The sequence below is a fragment of the Falco cherrug genome, chromosome 3 (genome assembly GCF_023634085.1).
Source record: "Falco cherrug isolate bFalChe1 chromosome 3, bFalChe1.pri, whole genome shotgun sequence".
NCBI classification, from domain to species: domain Eukaryota; kingdom Metazoa; phylum Chordata; class Aves; order Falconiformes; family Falconidae; genus Falco; species Falco cherrug.
The window spans coordinates 80,786,283-80,798,936 of record NC_073699.1 but is presented as its reverse complement, the minus strand read 5'-3'; the positions used below and the strand labels follow the sequence as shown (position 1 = coordinate 80,798,936).

At 48.0% G+C, this 12,654-nt stretch overlaps 1 protein-coding gene across 8 annotated transcripts in view; it reads right to left on the bottom strand.

Annotated features, from left to right (window-relative positions):
• The window catches only part of COBL (cordon-bleu WH2 repeat protein), a 211,039-nt gene that overhangs the window by 157,089 nt on the left and 41,296 nt on the right, over nt 1-12,654 (bottom strand). For 3 of the 8 annotated variants that reach the window (XM_055704948.1, XM_055704953.1, XM_055704954.1), the window contains exons 1-2: nt 3,096-3,995; nt 2,770-2,868 (exon numbers count right to left, since the gene is read on the bottom strand). In XM_055704948.1, coding sequence (XP_055560923.1) covers nt 2,770-2,813 — 44 coding nt within the window. In that variant the 5' untranslated portion in view covers nt 2,814-2,868; nt 3,096-3,995. Of the gene's footprint in view, nt 1-2,058; nt 2,205-2,769; nt 2,869-3,095; nt 3,997-10,541; nt 10,787-12,654 lie in introns of those variants that run through there. The other 5 variants (XM_055704949.1, XM_055704950.1, XM_055704955.1 and 2 more) reach the window with 4 other exon arrangements.

Here is a 12,654-nt window from a genome sequence, read left to right as displayed (position 1 = left end):
ATGGACTTGGTAAAGCTTTACAAAACTCGTGCCTAACAGTAATAATAAAATTCTTGTTGCTGAAGTCTGTGGTTATTTTTGAAGCTGAGAAATAGGAAAAACCCTACAACACCAGCACAAACTGCAGTTTGCCATTTAAAACAAAAAAAACCACAATAGTACTCTACTTTTAAATGTGCAGTCCTCAAGCAGCCATGCTGTGAAACACACATAGTAAATTTATCTGTGTAAAGCACACAGCAGAGCTGCTATACCCTGCACCAAATGATACATAAAATTTGTTCACTGTTTAACGAGGGCAACTTGTAATGTTGCTGTTAATAATTTACACGGAGACAAGCTCTGCCTAAGTTTTGTTAAAAATTGTGAAGATGTGGTCACTTTAATCTCCCTTTCATAACTGTATGATAACCCAATCAATAAGCTGGAAACATGTGCAGCATTTCTTCCACTATCAAAGGAAAGTATTCCTGCCACCACAGGGGCCTTAAAAGCCAGCGTTCCCTGGGCATGCTCCATAAATGCAGCTCACATCTGGATTCATACAGGAACCAACAAGGACAGATGAAGCTGTTCTCTTGCCACACCTTCTTGGCCCTAGCAGACTTCCTCGCTGAGGGAGTAAAACCCAATCAAATGGAACCAAACCTCCACCAGTTTCCCCCGTAGATGTTAGCAACTCAGGGAATTAATGAACCATTTAGTGAAGGCTACGGCCAACAGCACAGGCACCTCCAGGCTGGGAACCTCCAACTTGCAAAAAAAAGGCAACAAGCAGTGTTGCAAGGCTGAAATCAGCTCAGACAGGCAGTTCCCTAACCAACAACGGTGCACACAACAGCGCTGCCATCATGTTCTACAGGAGTGGATTAGCATCCACATCCTCTGCAGCAGAATACTGCAAAGCACATCTTCACTTTAGGACTGCCCCATATGCCTCCTTGAGCCATGTCAGGAGCAATCTGAGTGAAGTTAACATAATTTAATGTTAACACAGTTACTGTCATTTCTGTTCATACATGTGATAGCTGAGTCTGACCACAGACAGGTTTACGCAGATGAAACTGGCTGCATAGGATTCAAGTTTGCTCAGCAATGCCCTCAGACTCCAGTGCTCATTTCCAAGATGCACTAACAACACACTTTCTCATTGTGAACTCAAACTCTTTAATGAATCTTTGGCTACCGAGCAATCAAGACAAATATTTAAACAGCACTGCTTTGAGAAAAGCTAGTTACTCTTCAAAGGACACGCGTAAATTAGCATCCTAGATCTCTTTGTCAAGATTTTAGAAAGCAGCTCTACTACTGCACCTACTAAATACAGAAAGAGGAGGCACATTATATCTACTGCTTTTCATAGAAGGTTAGCTTAAAAGGTCATGATCAAACAGGCTCATTTTTCACTGGAATTAAGCATTTTATTTACAGAAAGGGCAGCAAGCTATGTCATGCTCTGCAAGTCAAAGAAACATTGCACACATACGATTTCATTACTACAGCACTAGCAACGGCATCTTCACCCGTCACTCCCTGTTCTACTTTCTGAGTTAGGCACTACAAGACTCCCTAGCAAACTAACGACAGAAACAAAGGAAATTAAACCTAACAAAACTGCTGTAGCCCACCAGCACGTCCTTTAAAGCTGTTTTATACTTAGCTGAAAATTAATTTATGGCACAAACATTAGAACTAAAAATGGAAAAGCTGCTGAAGCAGCTACAGCCTTTTCCAGCCCGTGCAGACAGTGTGAAGTAGAGCAGCAAATCGCAGCGCACAGACCGCGCAGCTCTTAGAACTTGCCCAGCTTCTGCTCTGACAAAAGAGATCACTTAGGGCTTCAACTGGCTGCTGCTCGCGCCATTTAATTAACGGACTCGTAAATGCACCTCTGGCATATTCTGTATTTGTCTCTTTCCTCGAAAAAGCCCAGATGCACCTGCCGTTCACGCTAGGGCCGGCTGCTACTCAGCGCGACCGCTGCGAGCGCGGGGCCCGCGGCCCACGGCAGGAGGAAGCGGGCGCAGCGGCTGCAGCCCCGGGCCCGCCGGCACCAACCTCCGCCGCTTCGGTGGGGTTTAGTTCGAGGGCGGCAGCGGTTCGCTTTCCTCTGCCGCGGCTGCACGGCGAGGCTGAGGGACCCACGCCTGCGGCAGCTCCAGAAACCTTCCGAAGGCTTTTGGCAGCTGCGTCCTGGCACTCAGGGCAGCGGGGCGGGCAGGCAAAAAGCGACGCCGGCGGCCGCGGGCTCCCCCGCACCCAGCCGCCAGCCGGGTCCGCCCCGAGACCCGCAGCGACCCCGGCCGCGGCGCCGGCTCCCTCCCGCTCCGCCCGGCGCCCCGGCTCCAAACGGGACGGGAGCAGCGAGCGACGGCGGCGCGGCGCCCCACAGGGCCGGGGCGCGCCCGGCCAGCGCGGCAGCCCCCTGCACGGCACAACGCCCCGCACCGAGCCCCGCCCTCGCCGCCGCAGGGGCAGCGCCGGCAGCAGGGTCGGGGCGCCCCTGCCAACGCGAACGGCGACGCAGCCGCTTTTCCTCCTCACGACCTTTCTGCACCCCCGCTCACTCTGCCGCCCCCGGCCCCGCTGCCCTGCTCCGCGGCCGTGCCGCTCTGCCCGTCCGCCGCCGCCTCAGGCTGCGCCCCGAGAGAGGGAAGGAGGGAGGCGAGGCACCGAGGCCCACCGGCCAGCACGGCCGCTACCGGCGCCGTCCACAGCCACTCCGGCCCGCGGCGGCCGGTCCGGCCCGGGTCGCGGCGAGTGGCTTACCCGCTGGGCGGCTTGCTGGCCCCGGGGCGGACGAGGGTCTCCATGGCCGGGCCGACCTCACCACTTCTGAAGGGACGGGACGGTCCGGACGCGGTCCCGCTGCGGGGCAGCGGCGAAGGTCGGCGGCCGGGGGGTTCCAGAGGGAGGGAAAAGAGGAGAGGAGTGAGAGCCGGCCTCGCCCTCCCTCACCCCCGCCTCCCCCGCCCGGCCCCGCTCCCCGCCCCGCCGCCGGGCGGCACTGCCCGGGGCGCCACCGCCCCCCGCCCCGGGGATGCCCTGCCGAGGTGGCTCACAAGCAGCCCCTCGCCGCCCGCCGCCCGTCTTACCGGGCCGGCAGGGAAGCCACGCCGCGCCGCGGGCACTGACAGCTCGGCCTCGCCCGCCGAGGAGGGGGCTGCCGGGCCGGGGTGAGGCGGAGCGGCCCCCGGGGAATGCGGCTCGACGCGGCTGGCCGCTGCCCGCTCAGCGGCCCGGCAGTGCGGGCGGGGGCGGGGGCGCTGCCAGCCCGTTTCCATGTGACTGGCCGGGACAAATGCAAACACGGCGGCTGCCCCCGCCGCCCACGCCGCCGCGGGGGAGAGGAGGGGATGGGGAAACCCGCGGGAGAGCGAAGGGACAAACGCCGCCGCTGGCAGCAGCTCAGGAAACTCTCCCACCCCCTGTCGCCACGATCTTGGCCAAAGCAAAGCTTGCCGGGCGGCTGTCCCTGGGGCTCAGCCCCGCGGGGACCGAGGGCTTTTCGGCAGCCCGCACGCCTTGCCCAGCCCCTGGCGCTGCCGCCTACGGCTTGAGGCTCCTCACCTTTATCCTTCCAGATTTATTTTTTTTTTTCCTTGGAGGCGGCGCAAAGAACTGTTTTAAAATTAGTGGCTTTGGTCGAAGAGGGGTCGAAGGGCCGTGACCCGGCCGGCGCGGCGCCCTTCTCCCGGGACCCTGCAGCCCGGCGGGGCGAGCCCAGCGGCGGGGCGGGCAGCGCGGCCCCACCGCCTCCAGCCGCGCTCCCGGGGCGCTGCGGGGGTCCCCGCCGGCGCAGCCTTCGTGGCAGCGCAGGTGGCGTGTTAGAAGTCTCGGGGTGCTGTGTCGGAAACGCTCCCCTCACGCCGTTTGTTAGGCCCGTGTGGGAGCGCAGCACCAAGCTGGGAAGCCCGGCTTGCTTACGGCAGCGTGTGCCTGCCTCGGGGGAGCCCGGCGCTGGCGCCCCGGCCCCGCCCGGGCATTTCGGGAGCTTCTCTGTGCCCCTCCGACCCTCTCCGCCAGCTTCACCTTACTTTTCCGTCCATGGCTGAGGTGGCAGACAGGTCAGGCCACCAGCAGTCAGAGGGACCAGGAGACAGGAGTAAGCACTGGAGTGACCGTGAGAAAGCGAGGCGGGGGACCACGAGGGGAAGGGGAGATGCTGCCTGACTTGCCTTCTCACCTGGCTGCCTTGGCCACCGTCCCACAGGTTCTGGTTAATGGTCACCCCTTTCCCCAAACCTTTCCTTACCCACAGGCTCAGGCTTATATCTCTGCATCATCTGCCCATCAGAAAGTGTCTTGCCGGGCTCCGTGACCAGGGTAAATGCCAGCTTCTCTGGCCCTGAAAGTGAGTTTCTTCCTAGCAAGCAAGGCTCAGAAAATCTGGGTCAGAAGTTGCATGTGAGTGATGGCATTACTATCTGCAAGAAACCCCCATCCCAGGCAGATTGCAAATTTTTTGAAACATTCAGACATTGGATTCATTTGCCAGTAACACAAAATGACATGTACTATGTGGATGAAGGTTACCTGTAAATGCCCACCGTTGTCATGCACCCAGGCTTTTGCATTATGATCAAAATTTCTGTTTCTGTACATTTACCCCAATGTATAACAGAACACTTTTTGTACTTTATTTTTGTACTTAATTTTGTCTTCTCTCGCTTTGAAAACCTGGGGTCTCCCCTTAATTCCCATCTCCTCAGCAGAGAGTTATGAATGCTGCTTTCCATTCTCCCCTCTCCATCCCTGACATTACAGAGCTTAAGGGCAAGGGAGGCAGCTGTAGGTAGAGAAACAAAAATACGAATTTACAGAAGCAAAACACTGATCTCTAATTTCCCTGTTACCATGGGTAGAAGTTAACTGAGTCACCACAGTTCAGTAATTACCCTGGTCATCGGAGCCACATGCATGTTCCTAATTTGTGCCCTTATGGAAATATATAGGCTAGCTTGCATGCTTTATTTTGCAAGTGGATTGGTTCAGAGACTGCATGCTGTCAGTTACCATAGCTCCAGGAATGAATGGTGATCTATTAAATCATGGGAACTTGATTTCATTGCCGTGTTGATCATCTATTCAGTCATTTTTCATCTCCCTTTTTACTCCTAAATCTAAGTGAACTCTTCCCGATCCTAGAATAGTTGCTAAAGCTGCATGGGTACAAAACCTTTGCAGAAACCCCCAAATCTTCCACTGTCCGCATCATTAGGAAACTACACCATTCTGTTTATTTTAAGAACCTGAAAGACCTTCCCCTGCCCTAGCTATAACTTCTGCTCTACGGTGATACATCTGAGCGGAGGTGTAAAGCCTAAAACAACAAAACAGCATTTGCTTATTATGTTTGCTTCTTTTTATATAATACAGAAAAAGAATGAAAGCCTTTTAATCACTGAAATTATGATCTTAATACATGTCCAGAGCACCGGTGGCACTGACTGCCCACAGCCCCAGTTCTTAAGTCCTGTTTAGCTGATGAAAAAGCCGGGTGAAATGCGGGGAGCACACTCTGCGATACGACATGGGAATCTGCCTTTCTCCAGGCTTCTTGGCACTGGGCCTGGCTCTCAAAAAAAGGGCAAAGGGGGCATTTCTACTGTGCATTGTAATCCCCACAATCGGGGTGCTATGCTTATTTTTTAGGCAAAGGGCATTAGTTCAGCGAGGGGCTGCATCAGTATTTGCCAATCTCATAAAATGTCTGTCAGACTGAGCATGTTCAGTCCATCACCCTGGACTGTTTTTAACCCTTTCCCTATTGGTATGGCTTCATCTCCATCTAGATGGGCCTCCTCAATATATTTCCTAAGAAAATTACAGGCCGTTTAGATTACAAAATCCTAGATGTAAAAGTTTAGGCCTTGATGTAAAAGTTTTTATAAAAAAATCACCAGTACAATTTCAAATTTCTGCTTTTATACAATCTTCAAATCATTATTCCTATTTTTCCTCACCATCACTGCTAGTAGTATTACTGAATCAAACCTTTAAGGCTACATTTTTCTTCTGCTAAAAGTGGCCTGCAATGTTTCAGGAATTTGAGTTTATAGTATGAGCTTAACTGAACAAACACATAAGGAATCCGGTAATACAAGTCTAATACCAAAGAATTTGTTTCTAATGTAACAAAAAGAGGTTATCATCAACTCAGCATTAGCTAAAATGCACCAGTTAAACAAGCCTTTTCACTAGTCTGGCACGTATCTTCCTATGATTTAGCAGTCTGAGGGCCATCCTAGAATTGGAAACCAGGTTTGAGCTTTAAATCCAAGGCAAAACCAACAAACCTGAAATTATAGCAGGAAAAGGTTGTGAATAGAAGTTAGTTAATGTGGTTAGGTTTAGTTAATAGCAAATACACATTTTTAACCACATAAATCCTTTCCCCATTGTAAGTAACCTAGAAATTGCAATTTAAGCATTAGTCCCTGTAAGAGAGCTTGCTTACTGTACAATTGCAAAATTCCTGGCTATGTAATTATAGCAATTGGAGCTGTGTAGCCTCAAGCTCAAAAATTCCTTTTATTTTGCCATCCACAGAAAAAAAAGGAAAAAAAAAAAAAGGAAAAAAAGAAGGGAAATGAGATTTTCAGGGCTTGCCAGACCATTTCTTTGAGTCCCAGAGCACCCCTTCTTCAGAAAGTTGTTTTGGGATTTAGCACTATGTGTCCTATTGTTTTTCTTTAGGAATCTGAAATAACTGAGCAAATGATACCAGTGTAGTTGGAATGTGTGAAAATAATGAATAAAAACAATGAGTAGTTTTGAGCAAATATGCCATTTCTGATCCATACAAGACTAACGCAACATTAGCAAATGCCACTGAAGAGGCTGAATTTGCTTCAGAAAGGCAGCATGACTCCATAAGTGGGGCATTTAACAGGGAATGAGGATATTGTGCTTGGATCTGCCCATGGCCACATAGCAAATCACTGACAACTTTCTGGTTCATCTTTTGTTTCTCTTACTTAGCTTGTGTCATGCCGAGGAGCCTCCTCTGTGACTCAGTGCCAAACTGCACTTGTACAGCTTCTACAAGAGAGCAAAGACAGTTCCTGCCCTGGACAACCTGGAATTTTTGGAACAGCAATTTTAGTTTTCTTTGTGTTTTTAGAGACTGACATGTAGGAAGTCTGTGATGTCAATTGAGGCTTGCAAGGAAAGAGTGAAAGAAGTTACTAATCATCATGACAAAGAAGCCATCTGAAAGAGCATGTGCATATGGATACAGGTTTATGTAGCTTTAGCTGAGGTAGTTCATATTATTTCTGAGTTATGAAGTAGTGACCTCCCATGTATGTAGAAATACTGAAGCTTGCCCTTTGTCTTGTTATCTTTCAACCCGTTCTGTTCTGAAAGATAGATCCCTTCAGGGATTTTTTTACTTTATCTCCCAAAACTTACTGAAGTCAGAGAATTTGGAGGTTATTTGGCCTTAAGACACCTAGAAAAAGGAATTGGGAGTGTGATGGAGAAAGCTAAACTCTTTCCCGACCTCTGCGTGGAAAAGGCTGTTGAGGAAACCCCTGCTTGACCATTCACTCCTGCCTTCAAACCGTGGTGTGGTCTGGAAGGTGGTGCGGCGGAGAGAGGGCCAGTGCAGCACAGCAGACAAGCAGGCGCATGATGCAGCGCTGGCCCAACGCTGACTCTCAGGAGCCGTGGGGCAGATGGAACACTGTCATGCCAGGTAAAAATATTCTGGAAAGGGAGCGTCCTCTTGCCTTAGAGAGAATTTCAGAGCATACGTGCAGGGTGGGGAATATGATGTACATTAACTGAGATGGGGAAATGGTTTAAATCCATCATGTGAATAGAGAAAGAGGAATTTCTGTGAATGACACTGTCATCAGGAAATTAAAATCGGTTTATTTTAAATGTGGCTAAAAGTGGACATGGCAGGCATCAGCATAACCCAGACTGAAGCTGATATGTCTCTATAATATGCTGGCACAGTATTGAAAGTAAGAACTGTAGAACTCTGGAGATTTTGTTTTAAAGGTTGAGTATTGATTACATGCTTATTCTTCCATTCTTCCTCTTTTTTCCCTCAATAGTTTTGCTTTTCCCTAATATTTCATTCTATATATTTTGGACACGTAGCCTTCTATTTCCTCTCTTCTTTAGCAGTCCTCTTAAGTGAACTTTTTTCAAGATTTGAAACCCCAGGCCTAGTCTGCAATTAAACTGACATTAATAAGGGTATTTACTTGGACAGACCCAGTGGGCCAGAGCTTGTGTTCATGGACTCGGCTGTGGTGCGAACCTTCCCAGGCAAGATGCTAATTAAGATGCTTCCCAAAATCAGAGTTGCATGACTCATAGTCATCTGAGAACAGTGTCAGAGAAGCCAATACTATTATCCAGGGAAAATATAAAATGAGTCTTCAAGACCGTGTCATATTATATGACTGAAAAAAGCATCTGGGCAGGCTTCACCAGCTTACAAACCAAACTTGAATCAAAATGTTAGCTAATTTATGTAAATGTATCTTCATTGTACAGAGCTGGGTGATGTTGCCCAGCATGCTGGTCAGGGTGACCCAGCTACAGCCATTCCTTACTGTGAAGTTTTTGCTTTTTGTTTGTTGGGCCAAGGAGAGTGAAGTTGTAGAAACAGCATTGCAGAGAAGCGACTCACTGCCTCCCAGATGCTGCTGCCACTGAAACTCTCTTCATCCTACCTCTTTCTCTAATGAAAATAATTTGTACTATACTTAGAATTACCCTCTCTTTCAGCATTTTCATGAAAGAGAAGTAGAGCTCTTGGGCTGCTCAGCCCAGCAGAACTAGCAGAAAGGGAAACTTAATGAGCTTTCTGTGTAAGTAACTTTCCACAGATCTGTAAACATTCATTTAGAAGTGGTGGGAAGGTATAGCAGAGCTCTTGACTTGGTCATGACACTTTTCCAGTCAGTATGGTACAGACAGGCCAGACTTTTGTAAAGGCAGGCAGGACTAACAAGGAGACGGCAGAAGGAACACTCCGTGCTTGATCTAGTGCAGCAATGAAGAAAACAGAACGCTCTCTGTAAGCTGTGTACATGGCATGTTCCCAGTTTTCCTTATGCAGCATGCGTCATACACAATGCCATGAGGCTTCACCATTGCAACAGCCTGTGCCTCTCCCATGCATTGTACCCAGCTCTTCTCCCAGCACCCACAGCTGGCGCTGCAAGTGATGGCAGCGAGGAGTGCCTGCTGCCTTTGAAACACTGGCTTGCATGTGGAGCTTCAGCTAGTACTGCTGAAGTTGCTCTTGAATTAAGTTAGTCCCTGCAGTGACCAAAGGTCCTTAGAAAACAACTTTCAAGTGAGTTATGTCTGTCCTGAATACTCAATACCAGGGTTTCTATTTCCAGAAGGCTATTTCTATTTTCATGTATATAATACAGCCAAGCTATAATCAGAAGAATTATATCCACTCACAGTCCTCTCTATAAATACTTAAGACTATATGAGATAAACTTTATTAACAACGTCCACAACTATCTTTTAGCTCACAGACTGAGTTAAACTTCTACCACTTTTAAATAGATTTTTTCAGTATAGCCTTTCACCGAAATTTAGAAAGTTTCCATGGTTAGGAGGCAGTGGTATCTCAAGGTTTCATTTTTAAGAATTTCATAGTTACTTATGTAATTCTCATTTCACATTTGCATCATCTGATGCACCTTTCAGTTAATCCTGATTGATAACAACATAAATGAAAACAGGATTTGGTTCTGTATTTATATCAAAACTAGTACCCTACAGATAAAGACAAATATGTGTGTACTTATGCAAAAGTAGAAAAGTAGCAGGCTTGGTGCTGCTGCTGTTTCTATTGAGTTATGTAGTTCATGATTGCCTTAGTTGAGCAGCATCTCAAAGCACGTGAGGATTTGCATGCGTGTGAAAACTCACTAGTATTACACCTAAATTCCTTAATTCTTTAGAAAAAATAAGACCTTTGACATACAATATCATCTCTAGAATTCTTTGTAAACTGAACAGGGACTTGAACAGCTGCATGCTGTTTACTTACTACATGCACCCTCAGAGTGCATGCACCCTTACATGCACCCTACCTTTTATTCGTTCCCACCCCAAATGTAGACCTCATGAACCTGCTGAAATCACTGAATTACAGTAACATGAGACTCATACCTCTGAGGGCTAGAGTTTTAATGGATGTTATTGTCAGGAAAGCATTTGAAGAAGGCAGATGAAGTCTGAAGACTGATGTATATAAAGCCTTGTATGTAATTCAGACCTAGGTTACAAGTGTGAGGGTGAAAATAATGAAATAACTTACCTTGAGAATTCTCTCTGGGCCTATTTGAATTGACATAATGTACAATACATTTTTGGTAGCCACCACCATGTCACGACACGATCAGTGGTGTGAAGGGTGGCTTCCCCATCACCCACCCCTCTGAGGCCAGCAAAGGCTTCTTAACTCTCCCTTCATGCATTTCAGACGATTTACACCTTGATATCAATAAGTGATGAGGCAGTAATGCTTTTCTCTCGTTTTGCTAACATACCTTGAGACCAGTCCTGCTGCTTATCTCTTTTTCCACAAGATACGGGTTAGCTGGGTACGGCAAAGGAAGAGGAAGGGAGGTCTTCCAAAGATGTCTGGTGGTACTAATCCAGGAGAACTTGGGTTGAGATGAAGTACACAGTTGGTTTACCACAGTGTCATTGGACAGATGCGGTCACATGGGGACAAGACAGGGTAACACTTCTTTCTTTGGAGAGGATTGCGATCACCTTCCTCACCCTGGTCCTGTAAGGAAAACTCTCTTTGAATTAACAAGGAAGGGATTGGATAAACTGCTCAGCAAAGAGAGGTGGAGAAAATATGAGTTATCTGGAGAACATCACTGGCCTGATCCAAAGCCTACATTAATGAGAGGTTTTCTACCAACTCCAACTGGTTTTTCCAAATCATTCACTTCACTTGCAAACATGGGCAATAATTACTGGGTGTTTTACACAACCTTTCTTCTCTCATTTCCTCACCTCTTCCTCTTGAAGGTGAGGTTAATTACATCTTAATGGTACCTCCAGCCACTTGTACAGGTGCTACATGAATCTTCACAGGATCCTGCTGTTTACTGGCCCCTAAAGGACAACATGAAGGTAAAAAATCTGTCATGTGCTTTAAATGCCCTATACCTGACATGAGGTGGTTGATGAATCTTTGAAACCTTTTTATTTCTCTGTCTTCTGGCTTGCCAGCTGTCCTCAGCCTGCAATCTCAGTCTAGGAGAGGGTACAAATTATGATATACTTAAAATGAAACAACACTCCCTTTCTTCAGGTGACTCATCTGCAGGTATCCAGAAAATGCACAGCGTGAAAATTACCTCCGGTTCAGGGCATTAAGAATAATACAAACTAGCTCCTTAGAGTTCCTGTGGAAAAATAAAATGTGGCGTACCTCTGACTTACAAATACAGAAAACTAATTTCCTACTGTTCGCAGTCACAGACTAGAATAACCAGATTACAAAGCTTCCTGTGAATCTACAACACAGGGTGGTGCACTGCCGCGTTGCTTCAGGGACAGCCCAGAAAGCAAACTGTGATGCAAAGGGCTGTGCTTGGTTCCTCCTCTGCCCCCGTGGCAAGAGCTCTCCCCGCAGCAGCCAGCTGCCCAGCCCGCTGGCACAGCGCCCTTCTGCAGCACAGCAGGCAGCAAGCCAGAGCCCCACCTTTTCTCCACCTTCTCGTCTCTCAGCACAGATGGATGACGAGGGAAGAAAACAACAGTTGTGCAGAGACCCAGCTTTTCTCACAATGCAAGTGTCCTTCAAAGGCCTTACTAGCCATGAAGGGTCTAGAACAAGGGTCCTCAAACTACGGCCCGCGGGCTGGATACAGCCCCCCAGGGTCCTCAGTTCGGGCCCCGGTATTTACAGACCCCCCCGCCGGGGGCTGGGGGGGAAACCAAGCAGCCGCAGATGGCTGCCTGCCACTTCATCCGTGCACCAGCCCCCTGGTTAAACAGTTTGAGGACCCCTGGGCTAGAATATAGACTGCAATCTCTCCAGTAAATATACACATGTCCATAGAGATTTAAAGGAATGCATTGGTTTGTTTGATTTTTATACTTATTCATAATCTGATGAAATATTAAAGGAACCCACAGATTTACATACAATTTTTCCTTTCACTGGAAGATAGCAAATGAAGGTGTAAATCCTCCTAAAATACATTACCTTAATGTCTGACATAATAATTATTATGGCGGTGCTTTCACAGCACTGGCTGGTGTTTTAAAACTCAGTGTCACAAAAGCCACGTTAAGTTTAGTGATAACAACTGAACTGAAATGCATGTGGAAATCTTTGCAAATTTTCACTCAATACGGCTTTTGAAACCTGTCTACAGTTTCCAAAGGAAAATGAAAAGTCAGAGAGTGATGTTTCAGTTGTTCACACAGTTTGCATTTGCCGTGCCATACTGACCCAGTGGATATGAGGCAAGGGCCCACTTGAGTCAGCCCCTGTAGGTGCCCACAAGCAGCCATGAGTCTTGCAGCAACCTCTGTGGCCTAAGCCATCACTTCTGTGAAGGTTTTCTCAGAAGCCTGTCGTTGTTCTTGCATGTGCAGCAGATGACCTTGGGTCCTGCCCTGATGTGGAAGCAT